This window comes from Camelina sativa, chromosome 12, assembly GCF_030686135.1.
Source record: "Camelina sativa cultivar CO46 ecotype springtype chromosome 12, ASM3068613v1".
Classification (NCBI taxonomy): Eukaryota; Viridiplantae; Streptophyta; class Magnoliopsida; order Brassicales; family Brassicaceae; genus Camelina; species Camelina sativa.
Genome location: NC_141891.1, coordinates 22,093,259 through 22,112,920, shown reverse-complemented (window position 1 = coordinate 22,112,920; position 19,662 = coordinate 22,093,259). Strand labels below are relative to the sequence as shown.

The window sequence follows — 19,662 nt, the reverse complement described above, 5'->3', positions numbered from 1 at the left end:
TCCTCTCTCCATTCGAATTAATCACCTTCTTCGTCCATCTTCGTCGGTTCTCTCGTCGCCGATTCCGGAGAAGAAGAAGAAAGAAAGACAAATCGCGATTTGAGAGAAGAAGAAGAACCCTAGGATTTTTATTTTTCCCCCAATTCAAAACGACGACGTTTCAAATTATTTGGGATTTAGATTTCTTTTACCTTTATGAGGATAAAATTGTGTGATATAACCGAGTAATGTTGTGGGATCAATTGGTTACGTTCTACGCTATTAAAATTTGAGATCGCGGGTTCGACCCACGAGAGTGTGAATTTCCCAAAAAAATTTCGATTTCGATGGATGTTACGTTAGGTTTATGAAGATTAATTTGTATTATATTGTCGAATATTGTTGTTGGATCAACTGGTTACGTCCTATGCTAATCACATGTGAGGTCATGAGTTCGAATCTCCGGAGTGTGGAGTTTCCACAATTTTTTACGATAAAAACGTATCAAAACGGCGTCGTTTTGCATTTTCGTTGGCACGTCATAAAACACGTGGATTCTGAGTCAGCTTCTCTAACGGTTAACTTAAATCCGTTAACGTGGACTATGCAATTGGCTCGATTTTGTGAGTACAGGTATGAAATGTGAAATGTCTTATGGTACATGTTTAAATTGACACCTCTTGTTTGTACATGTAGCAATTCACACTTTTGAGGTGTGTACGAGTATGAAATGGCCATTTTCCCGTAAATTACTAGTGGTGTAAATAGCAGTCTAGACAGCGTGATTAAACACCATACACACATTAACTTCTTTTGGATTGGACGTTTTTAAATATTATCATATCACCTACCACAACAAGATTAAGATTAAGAATTTTTTGGTTACTAAAAAGAAGAAATAAAATGGATACTCATGAGGTGTATAAAAACAATTGAAAGGGAGGAACATACGTAACCTAATAGAACAAATGTCTTTAATGCATATTGTCATAATATGTACGTAACAGAACAAAAGATGGAGGGCTACAATTACAAACATAACAACTCTAGTTCCCTCATGTGATCTTTTCTTGACTTATGCCTCAAATTTGGACCACAGGACCATGAGAATTTTCCCTCCGGTTTATAAACACCCAAATGTTATCATCATCTCCACGATCCTCATCGTCATCATCATCAACACCAATACCAATACCAATACCAACACGTACCAACAAGACCTTACCATATTATCCCATGCACACAAGGTTAATAAGCTTGCAGACACTCCTGGCTAGTGAACTAATACTTAAAACAATTTTAATTGTTAAAAAAATAATAATAATAATAATCAATAATGCTAGCTGGCCAAAACATCATCTCATTCAAAAAAACAAAAATGTAATCAAGTCATACAAAAATTGCAAAGAAAGGCAAAAAATTAAGAGATTTATCATTATTATCTGTGACAAACACATCTATAATGATAAGCACTATTGATAGGGTCATTGCCTTCGACTGGGACTTGCTCAGCTCTGCATTTGTATCTGCATCCTCTGCACTCGTTGTACGTACAAGTTGGTGCCGTCGACCCTATCATATTCCTCCTCCTCGAATTCTGCTTTGAAATATTTTTAAATTAATATATATATATATATATATATATATATATATATTGATGGTTTCCTTGTAGTAATTACTTATAAATGGGAATTTACCAGGAGATGTACTTGTGAGAGAAGTGAGACCGTATTTTCGATGGAACGAGGTCTTGAGGCTGGTTCAAAAAAAGAAGAACACACACAAACGAGAGAATTCCCAAAAAAAAAAAAAAAAGTCACTTAGTTGTATTCAAATCACTTAGAAACATATTGAAAATTATAAGATAGATTAGGAAGGAGATGGGTCTAGAAAGATACCTTGAACTACATAATTTCCAAGAATCAAAGCAAAGAGAAGAAAGAAGATGGATATGCATCGTAGCTTGATGTTCACCATTTCATGCTTCATCCTCTACCTCTTCGTCTTGTTCTTCTTCTTGTTTTTATTAATTCTTCTTCTTGCTTTATCGTATGGACCAAATGTTTTGGAGAGAGATAAGTTTGTCAATTTGGCTGTAAGTTTTGTCTTCTACTAATCATCTAATGGTGAGGTTTGTGCACACGTAGAGATAAGAGTTTTAAATTGCAGAGGATGAGTTTTCACTTTTAACCCACAAGATTGTAAAAGGGAGATTAAAAAAACATTTAACTCTTCTCTTTCTTTTTAATAGCCAAACATATTTATCTCTTTTTTTTCTTCGGTCAACATCTTCTAGTATTTTCTTTCCCACTCTTGCCTCCCTATCTCATCTCCTGTCTTACATCTAATAATTAGAAATTATTGTTTACTTTTTATCGGCAATTAAATAAAGGGAATATGCACTAGATACCACAATTTTCAAAAGTATTTAAGAAACTACCATAGTACCCACAGTGCATTCTCTCTCCTCATATACAATTACTTTTATACCCATTACATATATTACATGTTATTTGTTTAAATATCATGTAATTTTTGTTTTGTGAACGAAATTATATATCGGTTCTGATTCACAAATGAAATGGTTAGGATTTAAATTTTACAATTAGAACGAAATTATATGTCGGTTTGGGTTCATAATTGAGATGATTAGGGTTTAGATTTTATAATTAGAACGAAATTATATGTCGGTTTGGGTCCACAAATGAGATGGTTAGGGTTTAGATTTTACAATTAGAACGAAATTATATGTCGGTTTGGGTTCACAAATAAGATGGTTAGGGTTTAGATTTTACAATTAGAACGAAATTATATGTCGGTTTGGGTTCACAAATAAGATGGTTAGGGTTTAGATTTTACAATTAAAACGAAATTATATGTCGGTTTGGGTTAACAAATGAGATGGTTAGGGTTTAGATTTTACAATTAAAACGAAATTAGATAGTTAGGGTTTAGATTTTTACAATTAAAACGAGATTATTTGTCGATTTGGGTTTACAATTAAACGTTATTTAGTTCAATATAACATGTAAAATATAAATATTACATGCTATTTTAAAAAATCACACCAAATATTTCACTCTTTCTATCTAACACTAAAACAGAAAAGGGTGATTATGTCTTTTCACTCCAAAAAAAACGTGGGCCCTATGATATTTTCCAATGAAAAAATGTTGTTGTGGTATTCTCTTAAATAACTTTCAAAATTGTGGTATTCACCTAATTAACCCTTAAATAAATTTCATTAACAACTTTATATACTAGGTTAGTTGTCAATTGTACTAGGTTCTGAATGATGATGTATTGGTATTAGACTATTATTACATCATGGATTTTACATTTTACATTTACTGAATTACTACTGTAAGTCTCCGGTTACATACTAGATTTTTTTTTTTAAAAAAATTTCTGCAGAAAAAACAAGTTGCAAGGAAAATTCTTTTTATTATTACTTTTTAAAAAAAATATGCAAAAAGAAGAAAATCTTGAATGTGAGCAAAGCTTTTTTGTCTTTCTTCTCTGCTATTTCATATTCAAATTTTTATTATTTTGTCAATATTCATAATCTTCTTTTGTTTTGTTATCTCTTTTGATTTTTTTCATAATTTGTTTTTGGGTGGGTTTTAGATAAATTGGGTGTGGCAATAAAAAATTGAAAAATTGTCCCATAAGGAAAAAAAAAAAAAAAAAAAAATCCATAAAACAATAAAAGTGAAGAAGAAGAATCTGCTCTTAAGAATCCAAAACGAATTTCTCGTTTTTGTTTTATCTCTCTGCATCTCTCCTCCGGGGAGCCAATCTTAAATACTTCCGATGAGATAGATAGAGATATCTCGAGTCGTCGGAATCAAAAGGTGAGAGAACTTTTTGAGTTTATTATTTATCCCACAAGCTCCTAAATCTGTGGATTACTCAATCTTAGTCCCCTAATTGCAAAAGCATTGGGGTTTTTTTCTTAGTTTGGGTTTTATTGATCTTTGCATTATTTTGGGTTATCACAGGTGAGAAGAAGAGAGATGGAGATCGACAAAGCGATCGGAGAAAGCGATGATAAGAGGTTGAAGACCAAGTACAATAACGCCATCTTCGTTATTAAACGAGCTCTTTCTCTTTACTCGTCAGCTAGAGTTTCTCTAGCTAAAGTGTCGGAATAATACACTCTACATGATTTGCTCCCTTTTGGATATTCATGAACTTAAAGAAACATGTAAAAAGTAAGACTTTGAATGGGAGGACAGAAAAATAGCAGATCACCCTTTAATGTAGTCCTCCTATCACTAAGTTACCATTCAATAAATTTTTTGTTTTTAAAAATTAATGCAGATGAACTGTGTGCAGTTCATATTTTTTTGTTTTTTTGTGGTAAATGCAGGAGAAATATGTGCAGATCTGGTCTACAGCTTTTTTGATGCTGTTCACCTTTGATCTGCATTTGAACTGCCAAATTTTTGATCTACTTTTATTCTGCTTGATCTGCTTGAACCACTTGATCTGCTCTACATTACATGCTTTCTCCATTCAAGACCTAAGAACATAGAGAGAGAACTTCATTGATATGAGTGACAATAGGATGTCCCCAATCCTTAGAATTCCACGAAGATGTTAAAGGAGCTGCATTGATCTAAAGTAAGCCAACTAAGATTTTAGAATCTCCATAAAATGTTAATGTGGTAAACCTCCATATCTTAGATTGTTGAACCAGTATTCTAAGTGTTAAGACCTTGGTCTCTAAAGGAGTCAAAGTCGGATTAAGAGAAAACGATCCTCTCTAGTAAACTGATTTCCAAATTTAGTATGGATAGACCAACCTATCTCAAGAAATATCAGCAAAACAGATGTTTATTAAGATAAGCAAAACTTATGTCAAGTGGCCTTATACAACTATGACGGCAACTATTGACAAAGAAAATAAACTTGTTTTCACCCTTTTCGCAGAACCACAAGCTAGCACCATCCATCCACAGAACGATCACACCCACCACCTATTTGCACCCATTTTGTGTTGGATTCGACCCGAATCAAGTTCGGTAGATACTTTTTACTATATAAGCTTTGTAAGCAAAAATCTAAACCTAAGTGATGAGGATGTAAAGTTATAAAGAACCACAAATCAAACAACCCGCTTGGAAACGCGCCAAGCAAACACTTTTATTTAATCTTATAAATACTTCTGTTTGTTACAAGAAATGAACCTAAGCCTACTCTCCTATCTATCTAGCACAACACCCTGTGTAGATCTAAAAGAGTAAAACAACACACTCACCTTCTAAGCTTTTTTGAGATTGCTTGAAGGTTTACAAATCTCTCAACTTTAACCCCACGAGTGCTAGCTCTTTTCGCGGCTAGCCCTCATCTCTTTATAACCCCACAAACGATCTCTAACCTAGATCTTTGTGTATCTCAACTAAAAGGAAATATTCCTTATCCCTAAGAAAATATCCTTCCTTATCTCTCTCGATCAAATATACTCTCAATAACTTCGTGTATATCTTGATCTCTTCTTCCTTCCTTCTCACGCATCTTGTCACGGCGTTCCACAATCTTTCTCCACGTCAGCACATCACGCCACGTCAGCATATCAGCACTCTGAGACACTTCACAAGCTCTTGTCACCTTCAGAGCTCTGATACACTTTCAGTCTCCCCTTTTTGACTGAATCTTGCCACACAAGCAACCACATCATCAAACCTGAAAGACACAAACACAGCCAACAAACCACAACCATGCCAACACCCAAATGCAACTAACAATTGTCTAAATACACAACCGCTTGTTACCCCGAACCAAAAGTCATTGCATCAAAAACACACCAGCAAGTTTTAAGTTCAAACAGAGGCAAATAAAAGTTCGCACAATAAAACAACTAAAACAACAGAGCCCAAAAACACACGGCTCCCCCACAGCTTAATCTCCCCCTCAGGCCTCTGAGTCAGACTCATCTCCCCCTGCTTGTTTGGCACAGTTTCGTCAAAAATATCAATAGAATAAGCCAGAATTTGAAGCAAACACAAAGGCGAGAAACCACTTACCAGCTTCCAAGGCATCTTGCAGGATCTTGATTGCCAACCGGATGACTTTTCGCTCTACAGACGAACCACTTCGAGAAACAGGCTCAACAGGGACCGATGCAGTCTTCTTCCCCTTGGTCTTCTTTGCATCTTTAGACGGAAGACTTGTGACAGGTCGCTGAGCAGTCAACAGCTGATAGATGAGACTGGGAAACGGCAACCGGAAGCCAGACTGAGCTTGCAACCCCAACTGAATGATCTGATCATAGATCATCCGTCCAAAATCGAACCAAATCCCATGCATGATCATGTAGATCACCAGAGCCCTGTTTGTCGAGATGTAACCCGTGTTTACCGTGGGAGACCAGTGGCTACAGCAGATCCGATGCAGGTCCTTGATGACAGGGTTCTTGATCGCAGTGGACACCAGCTGCTTGCACGATTTGACCTTTCCATTAGAGAGGAATAGAGCCAGATCCTCCTCCAGAATTGCAGCCGTCTGCAGCCTCTGTTCATGCACATCAACAGACTGAAGACCTAACAATGCAATGATGCGGCTTGGAGAGAAATCGTAGACCCAGTCACGGACCAGCACCTCAATAGATTCCCCCTCAACCTTGACCGTTGGAAGATTTGCCCGGAATTCATAGACCACATTTGAATCGTAAGACTTGATATGCGTGACTATTTTAAGTAGTCCAGCTCTTTCTATGAAATCCCTAGCCTGATCAGTTACTCCTAGAGTGTAACAGACTTCTGGAGCAAGCATTCAAGAGGCAAAGAACCCATATCGTCGTGCTGCTTCTGAGGAGATAAACCACTTGGCATCGAAGTCCTTCGAAGATGCACCGCGAGAGGTTGTGGAGGTACCCTTATCTCTGGGGAGAGACGGACGCTTGGAGTCACGACTGTCAAGATCTGCAGGCGGTTAACTTTTGTGCAGACGCGAAGAGACTCCCTAGGACGATAGAGCAGGCACGGGGACATCACCAGTAAGATCTACCACCATGAATTGGGATGACACCTCTTCGGCAGAGAAGATGAAGAGTCACAAGTCTCGTGGTTCCCCTCGAAATAGGAGGGTAAGGGGATTGGATCCACCGGAGCCGGAGTCGCAGTGGTGGACTCGTCGCGGGGCTGATAGATGACAATTGTTGTCGAGGGATCGATCGGAGCGTGAGGAGTGGGCGGAAGAAACGAAGATGGTGGAGTGTGGAGCTCTTCATCGGAACTGGAATCATAGTGGAAACCACTAAAGATTGACTTCATGGCGATTAGAGGATTGATCAACAAGAGAGCAAAAAGATGATTAGAAGTTTAATCGACACAGGATTGAAATCGCAGAATTGATGAGGAAAACGCCAAAACCCTAGCCGCTCCTCTTTATACAAACCCGTGAGTTTCAATGGGCTGCACGATCTCGGCCCAAAAAATAAAATCAAACCATCAGTGTACACCGTATCTATTTCCTTTTATGACTATATTCATCTGTCAATTCATTCAGTCCCAATTAATGACAATGCATGGATAAACAGCATTCATTCCCTTTTAAGACCAAAATTTATCACATTCATGAATCAAAACACAGATTCACACAGCCACTAATGATAAGCTCGAAGGGATCCAGATCGAGAATTAAACACACATGAGCATTAATTATTAATTAATTTTTTTTATAAGACAAATAAGATGAAAATCAGAACACTAACAGAACCTTTGTCGTGTCAGCCACTTGTTAAGAACCTTTACTAGGAACTATCACAACCTCTTGAATTGTCGAAGATCAGAGAACTATAGCATATGGGTAGTCTTTTATACTGGCATGCCTTTAGTCTTCGGTCCATCCCAACATGTTAAGGCAGCTGGAGATCATCTCTTTGAAGAACACATATTTTTTTGTTTTTTTTTTTTTTTTTAATTTCTCCAAACAGCCTTATGATGACTGCTTCAGCATCTTGAGCTTCAATGACATCATTTGATTATGTAAGTCACTGATTCTAAGCTTGTCATTCTCCAGGTCATTGAACCTCAGAATGCATGTGCATGTCTCTTCACAGCTCTTTGACCTCCTTAAATCATGACAATGTTTAACAGGATGAACAGACTGGCATGACATGCAGCTATTTCCCACACTTTCCAAAATGTTGATCTTCTATATATTCCAGGATTTCCATGATATGTCCTAGCTCCAGTTCCTGTTTTAGACCAACACAACTCAGAGAAAAAGTTAGAGTTCACAGACACCGATAGACTTCCTCAGATTTGTGAATCTGTTGAAGTCCAAAGGCTTGGTAAACAAATCAGCCAGCTGAAAATTGGTGCTCACATGGTCTATCTCAATCAGTTTCGCCTCAACTAGCTCACGAACAAAGTGGTGTCTAATATCTATGTGTTTAGTTCTAGAATGCTGGACATGATTCTTAGAGATGTTTATTGCACTCAAATTAACACAATGAATCAACACAGTATCAGAATCCATACCATAGTCGGAGGACATTTGACGCATCCACAGAAGCTGTGTACAACAGCTGCCTAAGGCAATGTATTCAGCCTCAGCGGTTGATAGTGAGACACTGTTCTGCTTCTTGCTGTGCCACGATATCAGATTGTTGCCCATAAAGAAGCATCCTCCACTTGTACTTCTACGATCATCCACAGAACCTTCCCAATTAGCATCGCAGTATCCGCTCAGACTGGTATTTGTATCCTTGGTGAAGACAATACCATAGTTCATTGTCCTTTTGACGCATTTGATGATCTTCTTGACTGCCAGTAAGTGGGACATCTTAGGCTTGGCCTGGTACCGTGCGCATATCCCTACTGACAAACATATGTCAGGACGACTTGCTGTCAGATAAAGCAAGCTTCCAATCATACCTCTGTATAGTCGCTCATCCACATCCTCTCCTCCCTCATCTTTTGAAAGCTTGTCATTGACCCCCATAGGAACTTTTGCTTCTTTACTCTTCCCTAAACCAAACCGCTGTACCAACTCTTTGGCATAGGTGCTTTGAGACACAAAGATCCCATCAGCAGATTGTTCCACTTGCAAGCCCAAAAAGTATTTCAGCTCTCCCACCATACTCATCTCAAATTCCTGTGACATGCTTTTCACAAACCTTTGCACCAGAGGTTGACAGGTAGAACCAAAGATGATGTCATCCACATAGATCTGAACAAACATCAACGCGTTGTCACTGTTGAGAACAAACAATGTCTTGTCTACACTTCCACGGACGTAGCCTTAATCCAGAAGAAACATAGTCAACCTCTTATACCATGCTCTCGGAGCCTACTTGAGACCATATAGCGCTTTCTTCAGCCGGTACACATGCTCAGGATGTTGTGGATTCTCAAAGCCTTTTGGTTGTTCCACAAACACCTCTTCATGTAATATGCCATTCAGAAAGGAACTTTTGACATACATCTGATGTAATGTGAACTTGAGAGCACATGACATACCGAACATGAATCTGATTGATTCTAATCTCGCTACTGGAGCAAAGGTCTCATCAAAATCAACTCCTTCGACTTGAGAGTAACCTTGAGCAACCAGTCTTGCTTTGTTTCTCACAATGCATCAACTGGCATCACTCTTATTCTTGAAGATCCACTTTGTTCCCACTACATTGACATTAGCAGGTCGTTTAGTGAGTTCCCACACATTGCTGCGCTCAAATTGTTCCAGCTCATCTTGCATCGCAGCGACCCAGAACTCATCTCGAAGAGCCTCTTTGTGATTTTTTGGCTCCATAATTGAAACAAAGTAGGCAAATTGAACGATCTCAGAGTCCTGAGAGACAGTGTTTGGAACCACAGCCTTCTGTTTCTTTCCAGCCAGTTGAGCAAAATCAATATGCTTGCCTCTGGTAACTCTACCCCCCTGAATCGCACCGATAATATCGCCTGAGGAGTGATTCTGAACTTGAGAAGATGGAGTAAGAGCATCTGTTGACAACCCAGGACTGGCAAGGTCACTATGGCTTTCAGACCCTTGCTCGTGCTTCTCATCATCAGTTACCAGATCCTTGTCGGAGATAACAGGGACCATATCAACTCGTTGAAAAGAAGTATCATCAAAGACAACATTTACCATTTCCTGAACTGATCTCGTGCGTTTGTTGTACACACGAAAAGCAGTGCTGTGGCCTGAATAACCAAGAAAGATCCCTTAATCACTCTTTGAGTCAAACTTACCTAACTGATCCTTGTCATTCAGAATGTAGCATAGACAGCCAAACACATGAAAGTAGCTTACTGTTGGAGACTTTCCTTTCCATAATTCATAGGGAGTCTTGCTGGTCCTTGGTCGGACATACACACGGTTGATGATGTAACAGGCAGTGTTAACAGCTTCATCCCAGAAACGATGAGGAACCTGATTACCATGCAGCATAGCTCGTGCCATTTCTTGCAGTGTTCTGTTCTTTCGTTCAACAACACCATTCTGCTCTAGGGTTCTTGGAGCAGAGTACTGATGAACAATGCCCTGATGCCCACAGAATTGATCGAACTTGTCATTCTAAAACTCTCCTCCATGATCACTCCAAATAGTTTGGATAGAACATTTTTTACTCTTAATCTGCAGGGCAAGTATACGAAAGCATTCAAGAGCATCCGATTTTTCACGCAGAAATCGCACCCAGGTGTAACGAGTGAAATCGTCAACCATGACAAAGATGAACCGTCGCCCAGAAATGCTTTGAACTTGTATTGAACCCATCAGATCCATATGTACCAGCTGAAGTGCATGACTAGTTCGAATGTCTGCCACTGGCCCATGAGACGCCTTGACTTGCTTGCCCTTGTTGCAAGGACCACAAATGAAATGTGAGTCACCTTTCAGCTTAGGAATTCCACGCACAACTTCTTGATTTGCCAATTTCATCATTGTGCGAATGTTAAGATGATCGAGTTTCTGATGCCACAGCTCTGTGTCCAACTCAACAGTCGTGTTAAAGCACTGCATTGATGATTTCCACATGTAGCAGTTATTTCCAGATCTCCTGCCTCTGAGTCGCACTGATCTTTGTTGATCAACATCCTTGCACCCCTTCTTGGTGAATGTGACATCCAGGCCTTCATCACACAACTGACTAATACTTATCAGATTTGCCTTCAACCCTTCGACCAAGAAAACATCCTTAAGATGTGGTTGAGAATCACCACTAGTTGTACCTTTTCCTCGAATTGTTCCCTTTCCTCCATCACCAAAAGTAAGTCTTCCTCCAGCAACATCTTCTAAATGGGATAGATTGTCAAGGGCACCAGTCATATGCCTGGAGCATCCACTGTCAAAGTACCACTTGGCCTGATCAACCTCTGTTTTTTCCTGACATATCCCTGAGTGTTCCTTCTAACAGCTGGATAAAAGTCACCACGTTGCACCACGCTAGACACACGATTCTGAAATTGATAGTATGAGTTAGATGTCCACAGTACCAACAACCTTTTCTTCTACTATGCTGAATAGGTCTTTGGACCGTCTGCTGAAACCCACTTGAGGCATATGGCGGTCTAGTAGACAACTCATGCTGCATCCTCATCCTTGGGATTCTTGGATTCTGCTTCACAGAACATTGATCATATGGTCTAGTCGTTGTAGAGAATTTCTTCTCGTTCAGCTTGGGCTCAGACCCCATCCCTTTGACAAACTGAGTGGTCGTGTTAGTGTTTGTTCCTTGATAATCCAGACCCCACTTCAGATTGCTTGATCTTCCAGCGCTAAGCAGTGTATCCAGATCTTTAGTTCCCTTATTCAGCACTCTGATATTCTTCAGCTTTCTTTCTAACTGCTTCTCAAGACGCAGAGTCTTAGCCTTTTCTTCGCTTAGTTATTTTCTGATCATTGCAATATGTAGTTGCAAAGTATCTCTTTCAGAAGTCAACTGGGTGTTGTCTTGAGTCTTCTGTAACACTGTCTTGATGAGAAGCTCTATCTGATCTTCTACCGACAAATCAGCCTCCTCTCCATCTGAATCAGATTCAACCTTCTCATCTATGTCTTTGTTTTCCAACACCACATCATCTTCTTCGTCTTCCTCAATGACACCCAGCAGTGCCAGGAAGCTGTTCAGAACCTCTCCTTTGCTGACTTCTTCATCTGAGTCACTTTCGCTCCAAGTAATGTAAGACTTCTGCTTGTTCTCACGTGAAGGACAATCGAACTTAGTGTGACCATAACCCTTACACCCATAGCACGGCAGAGAACTCTTACGTTTGTTGTTTAGACACTCAAACTTATAATGTTCAAAACCCTCACACTCAGCACAATGTCGCTCTTGCTTGTCACTCTTCCTGACCTCCTTATCAGTATCGGATTTTATGAGCGATGTGGTTCCCTTCCGCGGACCCCTTTCCATCTTGCTAAAGTACTTCTTAACCAACAAGCCCACTTTCTCTTCATCCGCAACCTCCTGAGACTCTACAAGCTTCTGTTCTTCTATGGCTTTAAGGGCAAAAGACTTCTCATTTATCTTTTCTTTCTTCTTTAGCTGTATCTCAAATGCTTGCATCATTCCAACCACCTGATTGTACTTGAGCTCATCAGAATTCAGCGACACATCTATAGCAGACCTATGTGGTTGAAACTTGTCAGGCAGACTTTTAAGAAATTTCTTCACCAGCTTCTTGTCCTTATACCGTTTACCTAAGACTACAACTTCTTGCGCAATACCACTCAACCGACTGCTGTAATCAGCGACTGACTCAGTTTCAGACATATGCAAGTTTTCAAAATCTGATGAAAGATTGTCCAGTCTTGTACGTTTGACCCTACTTGTGTCCTCAAACGTGACTACCAGAATATCCCATGCTTCCTTGGCGGCTTCACATCCTTGAACTTGATTGAAGATATCCCTAGGCAAGGACTTGAAGATAACTGACAGTGCCTGTGAGTTATGTTTGGACTCCGCTTTCTCTTCTGCTGTCCATTTCTTCCTGTGCTTAGGAACCATTTCTCCTTCCTCATTCTTCTCTGTAGGATGTGACCAACCATCTTCCAATGCAAACCAAGCTTCCATGTCGATGCTTGAGATGGCCTGCTTGATTGACACTTTCCAAAAACCAAAGAACTCAGGATCGAGTTTCAATGGTGATTGGACCGCAACAAAATCCAGTGATTTCTTCATACCCTTGACGCAAGATCTCACCTGTTGAAAAAAGGATACCAGAACTTTTTATCAGGTGCTTGCTCTGATACCAATTGTAAAGGTATAGAGAACCACAAATCAAACAACCCGCTTGGAAACGCGCCAAGCAAACGCTTTTATTCAATCTTATAAAAACTTCTGTTTGTTACAAGAAATGAACCTAAGCCTACTCTCCTATCTATCTAGCACAACACCCTGTGTAGATCTAAAAGAGTAAAACAACACACTCACCTTCTAAGCATTTTTTAGATTGCTTGAAGGTTTACAAATCTCTCAACTTTAACCCCACGAGTGCTAGCTCTTTTTGCGGCTAGCCCTCATCTCTTTATAATCTCACAAACGATCTCTAACCTAGATCTTTGTGTATCTCAACTAAAATGAAATATTCCTTATCCCTAAGAAAATATCCTTCCTTATCTCTCTAGATCAAATATACTCTCAATAACTTCGTGTATATCTTGATCTCTTCTTCCTTCTTTCTCACGCATCTTGTCATGGCGTTTCACAATCTTTCTCCACGTCAGCACATCACGCCACGTCAGCATATCAGCACTCTGAGTCACTTCACAAGCTCCTGTCACGTTCAGAGCTCTGATGCACTTTCAGAGGAGGTTATCTTTATCATATATATACACGAAGACAAGTCGCTTGGGAAAGAGTTAACCTGAAAAATTGAAGCGAAGTGAGGAGATTTTCCCAATATCAACATATGATCGAACAAATGGCCTATAATAATTGGATATTCTCTCGGAAATCCACCTCAATTAACCATTTAGGTGGAGTTCATAATGTTCCAATCTATCATGTAGAGAATAATGAAGATTCAACCAATGTCAGTTTTAACGAAAAGCTGTACCAAAGTCAGTTCGGCGTGTCTAATACGCGGCTCTAAACTAGAGAAACCATTTTTAACGAAAACCATTGACACAATAATGCGATTATGTCCTAAACTATATTCATATTGCATATCATTTGTGTTTTTTTAAATCTCTGGGATTGTTTTGAATGTAATGCTAGTATTTGATAAGGTCTAAAAATGATATGGTTGAAATTTACTCCAAAAGTAGAGATTCTTATGAGTTATTATTAAAAAATGGATGACCTTTCATATGAACCATTTTTTTTTTTTTGTAATTAATTACCATGGTGAAATGGAGGTATTGTGATAGATTGTATTTGAGTTGTTATAGCCAGAGATTGGATTAAAAGAAATATCCACAGTCCACAGATACAAAAAAAAATAAGTATTTCAGGATTTCCTCAAAAATACATACTCGTTTCAATATGACTTTAAGTGTGTAGTAGTATTAGATTAATCAAGCAGGCATTGGTTGACGAGTAATTTTATTGGGGATGGGAAACTCTAGAATTAATTCTTATAGTTGATGATATAATCATGTCAAAGATAGTATTATTCATCTACATTTTCTTTTCTAAAAACAACAAAAAGAAGTTTTGAGAAGCTCATTGAACGTTTTTTTTTACTTGATTTGATGGGGTGCAATAGACTCGTTGTTGATAAAAGCTATGGCACAACTAGTATCAAACAAACTTAAAAGTGCAATTATCAGAAATCACAACTTAAATCATGATTTTAATATAAGCTTAATTAGTTGAACTGTATTATAATTTTTTACATGGTATTGGATCATAATTTGAAATTATAAATTTAATATTTTTATTATCATGAGATATGGTTGTTGACTCCCACATGTATATTAAATTTAAAATTATAAACTTAGTCAAAATAATAATCATTTTTAAAAATAAGTTTATTAATAACATTATTCAATAGAAAAATTTTAAAACCCCTAATTAATTCATAACTAGTAATATTTTTTAAATTTTTCTTTTTTTATTATTTAGACTTATAATTTAGGTTAATCAATCTAGACAATATCAATATTGACAGGAAGGAGTTCTCTTTTTTCTATTTATCTTTAGTTTCACGAAATGCAATTATAAGTGTGAATTCTTTCGCACGCTAAGCGCATACATCTCCACATAATATTCTGTGTGTAAATAATTTTCCTTCAAATTAACTCATATGAGCTGATCTTTTGTTTTTAAAAAAAAAATCAACAAAAAATGTCTCCCTTTTGGTGTTCATTTTCAAAAATATCCGATTCAACTATTCATTGTTAAAAAGGTTCTTCACTGAATTTTAAAAAGTTGATAATGTTTATAAGTTACTTCTGAATAATAACTACATATATTTGATCCAAGTAATTATAAGTTTCATAAAATATTTATAAGTATACAAATTTACTCATATATAAAAGTAATTTTGTATATTTTGATAAGATTACACATGTATTTGGATGGATCTTAGATTTTTAAAAAACATTGAGGCCTTGAATGGAAGCAAGTAATTTGCGGAATTGAGAAAAAAAATATGAATAACGCACCTTAGTTACCAATCACCACTAATATTACATTTTTGTGGTTTTGCAAAAAAAGGAAAAAAAAAAATGGGTGCGTTTTCTGAGAACAGAAATAGCCTTGGACCGCACTAAAACTTCAAAGAAGTAATTACCCTGCAGTCGGACCGCAATGGACAATATATATTTTATATATTATTATTTTTATTATTATTAAAATAGTATATAGCTGTTATGTTTTCTCCTACATATATATTCTCTCTGTTTCATATTAAGTGTCGTTTTAGGATTTTTCACACATATTAAGAAAATCATTAAATTTTCTATCTTACCCCTTATTAATATATTATACAATTTTTTTCTATTGGTCAATACATTAAATCAGTAGGGATAAAATTAAAAGATTTACCAAACATCTACATTGGAAATACAAAGTAACACTTATTCTGAAACAAAATTTACAGTCTAAAATGACACTTAATATGAAACGGAGGGAGTAACTTATACCTAAGCTATGTATTCTCTTCTTTTTCTTCTTATATCATTGTTATATAATATTAAAATAATATTGTCTTTTAACTTTATTATTATTGGATAAATATTGAAGAAGAAACATGTAATATTTTGGTATATTATATTTGTTAAAACATGTTATAAAACAAATTGTTTCTTAATTTAATAACTTTTTTGTCAAAGAATTTTTTTTCATTTCATTTTCCCTAAATATATATTTCCACAAACCAAAATTGAGCTTTTTATATATTACACATAATAATTTATAATTAAATTAATTATTTATATTATTTTGTACCGCTTATTTTAAACCGCACATTTTTTCACCAATCAAGTTATATTCTGGACCGCTTATTTTCTATTACTCGCACTTGTCCCGCAAATATATTTCTCCCACATGAACCGCAGTTGAACCGTACCGCACTACTAAATTTTTTGTCCCGCACAACAAAATACGCAGTCACCATTCAGACCCTGAGTATACATTTCTGAGAAATAATATTACGAAAAGAATATTTATTACCATTCCTCCTATTGGTGTGTATCATCGTGCATTGAAACACCAATATGGGTTTTCTAGTTGTTCTATGTAGTCGTTTGATTTGATTGACCTGAAGTTTGGCAAAATAGCAAAAACATGACCTACTTATGCAAGATATATAAAGTAACATCTTATTTTTGTGTTTGTAGGTGCATGTCGACATGCATTATATATTTGGTTAGCAAAGACCTTTGTTTAAATATTGTATACTAGTATTGATGCACGGGTACAGACGAAGTGTGATACTGGCCCTGTTAGGGAGAGTGTCGCTGCGACTCTTAGTAACGACTGGTTTTAAACGACAGAGTTTTAATTTTTTTTTTTTAAAGCTAGGTTGTGTCGTTAATGGCAGAAGAAAATATAATAGTGCAGATTTGTAAATTTTTAGGAATGGTAATTTGATTTGGGTTAACAGATCTGCAAAATAAAAAATAAAACAGCAACAGTCGCTACTTCAAATTAAATGGTTGGGTTATGTTGCTGTTTAATCCAGCAACACCAAATTTCTAAGATTCTAATCGCTGCGACAGAGATTTTGAGGGATGGAAATGAGATGAATAAGAGATGAAGGAGATCTGAAAGCAAATTTTTGATCGTCGGTTGCTATAGCAGCGATTGCCTCCCGAACAGGGGCACTATCATAGAAAAAAAAATTGGACTGGATAAATTAAAAAAATTCACCAAAGCATAACATATATGATTGAAAAAAAAACCATTTAACTAATATAGTTAAGAACAATGCATACACCAAGATTCGAAGAAAAAAACGGATATATATAATGTGTACATCAAGTAAGCTATGTATATATATTTTGTTAGTGCCTAATATTATTAAGAACAATTTCGTTTTCATCTCAGCTTTTTAATTTTTCAAACTTGTTATGCTCCTCTTTTTTTCCTCTATTGTTCCATCCAAGCATAACAAACCTAGATGTCGAGAAACAAAAATAATAAGATAAAATAAGCATAACAAACCTAGATACAAATATAAAAACCATTTTTGGTATTTTGGTCTAGTTACCAACAATCACACATCAACTTTAGAAAACATATAGAAATAGCATCGGATATTAAGATAGTTGCAGTCAAAACTTGGCTTGAGATCAATTTGATTGAGGAACTAATTATATTTTTGAGAGTGAAAAAATAAAAAAAGCAATTACTACAAAAAAAAAAAAAAAAAAAAAAAAAATTCAAGCACAGAAAGACAATAAGCGTTGGAGGGAAAAACATTTAAAAAAAAACTATTACACATCTATATTATAAGCTAATAAGCTAAATTATAAGGATGATTTGGGGAAAAGGTACATATTACGAACAAAAAAAAAAGGTTCATTAAATTTGCCAAACAGAGAAGAATATGAATTTGACTCTGTGTGAAATAGAAGACTAACCTTGTTGTTGTTTCCATTAGGTCTGTTTTTTCTCCTGCAAAACAAATGGCAAAATTAAAGTTTCAATCGCTGCTAAATATTAATTTCAGTAAAAAGAAAAAACAAAATCCAACAAAACACACAAAGAACTGAGAAATGAGTTACTAACTATACCTTAATTACCTAAATCATTTGAAATGAATGAACCCAAAAATGGTACATCGAAATAGATATGACCACTCAATTGTTCCTAGAATCAGTAAGAGAATGGATTGTTAGTAAGGAAGAAGTGACAGAAAAGCCAGCCATGAATAGGAGATACATGGCTAATAGTAAGTCTAAAAACTGTATTAAAAAGGTTTCTCTATGGCCTAGTTAGCAAAACAAATCGTGAATAGAATCAAGAGACATGGATACGTAACCAAGATGATAAATTTTTTGATATTTAAATCGATTAAAGAGTTGTATATCACCGATTGAATGTGAAAGAATCCTTGATTCGAGAGAAATTTTCAATTTCAAGTGCCTTCAGTCGTCTTCCTATGTCAAACACATAAAAGCAAAAACATAAATGTGATGAAGAAGAAAATAAATATATTCAAAGAAAATCATAAGAAAAATATTCCGATGATGACTTAGAATCCCTTTAGCTGAAAGTGTTTCAAAAACATAGAGATTCACCGCTGATGTAGTATACGTTCTCTCAAAGTAGTGGTTGAGAAGAGATACGTTTGACTCATTTGTTGTTCATATGAAAAGGAAAGAGAGAAGGGGCTAAAAAGTTTGGGGTAGTAGAAACAAACGCGGATAAATTAGAGAAACAAAGTTGAATTTTATTGTTGTATAAAGGAATTATATGTGGAAAGATTTTGAAATAGTGACGATCATCTATATGCACGGGGACGTCTGTCAACAGCCGTCTCACGTCCCGGATTCGTTTTGGGGACAGATACTTGATGGGGACCATTTGTTTCTATAGAAAAACTCAAACAAAAAAGGAATTAAAGGATATATTCTAAGGCTTAAGGCTTTCATATAATCGATTCATTGCCCTGTTTTGACGTCTTCTAGTCTTCTATTCACGTGTATCAGTTTTTGACTCTTTCTGATGTGAGCGCCGGACGGCTTGTGGTACGGACGGAATCGGATGTTCTCAGGCCGGTCGAGCTAGGGGCGATTTTCTTTGGTCAAGACGTGGTGGATCGTCTCTAGGGTGGGAACCAACGATGGAAACAAGAAATGAAGGAAAACCAACGAGTGGTTTGAGAGTTTCGAACTTTGGTCTCGGCCTGGTCGAGCGGCTACGAAAGGCTACGAGCGGCTACGGAAGGCTGCGAACGGCTATGTTGCGAAACGATGGTTGACACGAGCGGCTATGAGAGGCCGCAAGCGGTTACGAAACGGATCGATGGTGGTTGCGAGGGGACACGATGCGATGCGACGATGGTTGCGATAGGTTGCGATGCGAAGTGACGATGGTTGCGAGGTGGATCGATGCGACGACACACGGGAGATGGCACGCCCGTGATACGGTCGGACTAGAAGGTCTCGAACCCGGTTCGCAAACCTTCTAGGATTTCTCTGAAGCTAAGTCCCGGACTTGGGCGGAAGAGAGGGGTGAGACGAGAAACAAAGATTCTCTCTTTGGGAATTTTAATTCTTATTCAAGTCTAAGTTTTACAATGAGGGTTTAGGCCTTTTTATAGGGAGGCTTAC

At 37.0% G+C, this 19,662-nt stretch overlaps 2 protein-coding genes and 2 long non-coding RNA genes across 9 annotated transcripts; 1 reads left to right on the top strand and 3 right to left on the bottom strand.

Annotated features, from left to right (window-relative positions):
• Positions 1–1,326: 1,326 nt before the first annotated feature.
• On the bottom strand, positions 1,327–2,111 carry LOC104732414 (EPIDERMAL PATTERNING FACTOR-like protein 9). The gene is made up of 3 exons (XM_010451958.3): positions 1,878–2,111; positions 1,677–1,735; positions 1,327–1,576 (listed from the first exon to the last, which is right to left on the bottom strand). Exons 1-3 carry the CDS (start codon positions 1,966–1,968, stop codon positions 1,418–1,420), a joined length of 309 nt encoding a protein of 102 aa, XP_010450260.1. The 5' UTR covers positions 1,969–2,111; the 3' UTR covers positions 1,327–1,417.
• A 1,422-nt stretch (positions 2,112–3,533) lies between these two features.
• On the top strand, positions 3,534–4,293 carry LOC147930894 (uncharacterized). The gene is made up of 2 exons (XR_015575177.1): positions 3,534–3,833; positions 3,981–4,293. It is a non-coding gene; the product is annotated as an uncharacterized LOC147930894 (long non-coding RNA).
• A 7,528-nt stretch (positions 4,294–11,821) lies between these two features.
• On the bottom strand, positions 11,822–13,117 carry LOC104733733 (uncharacterized). The gene has a single exon (XM_087477078.1). It carries the CDS (start codon positions 13,115–13,117, stop codon positions 11,822–11,824), a length of 1,296 nt encoding a protein of 431 aa, XP_087333204.1.
• A 3,820-nt stretch (positions 13,118–16,937) lies between these two features.
• LOC104732415 (uncharacterized) lies at positions 16,938–18,763 on the bottom strand. Of its 6 annotated transcripts, none has more exons than XR_015575268.1 (5): positions 18,628–18,763; positions 18,420–18,482; positions 18,121–18,196; positions 17,968–18,001; positions 17,274–17,500 (listed from the first exon to the last, which is right to left on the bottom strand). It is a non-coding gene; the product is annotated as an uncharacterized LOC104732415 (long non-coding RNA). The 6 variants fall into 6 exon arrangements; XR_758803.3 differs by having other exon boundaries at positions 18,420–18,486; positions 18,628–18,738; XR_015575271.1 differs by having other exon boundaries at positions 18,130–18,196; positions 18,420–18,486; positions 18,628–18,738.
• Positions 18,764–19,662: the final 899 nt, after the last annotated feature.

Coding starts and splice junctions, on each gene's coding strand:
- LOC104732414 (XM_010451958.3), bottom strand. CDS start 1,968: ATGAAGCATGAAATGGTGAACATCAAGCTACGATGCATATCCATCTTC. Junction 1,736..1,877: donor TGGAAATTATGTAGTTCAAG/GTATCTTTCTAG, acceptor TTTTTGAACCAG/CCTCAAGACCTCGTTCCATC. Junction 1,577..1,676: donor TCTCACAAGTACATCTCCTG/GTAAATTCCCAT, acceptor ATTTCAAAGCAG/AATTCGAGGAGGAGGAATAT.
- LOC104733733 (XM_087477078.1), bottom strand. CDS start 13,117: ATGAAGAAATCACTGGATTTTGTTGCGGTCCAATCACCATTGAAACTC.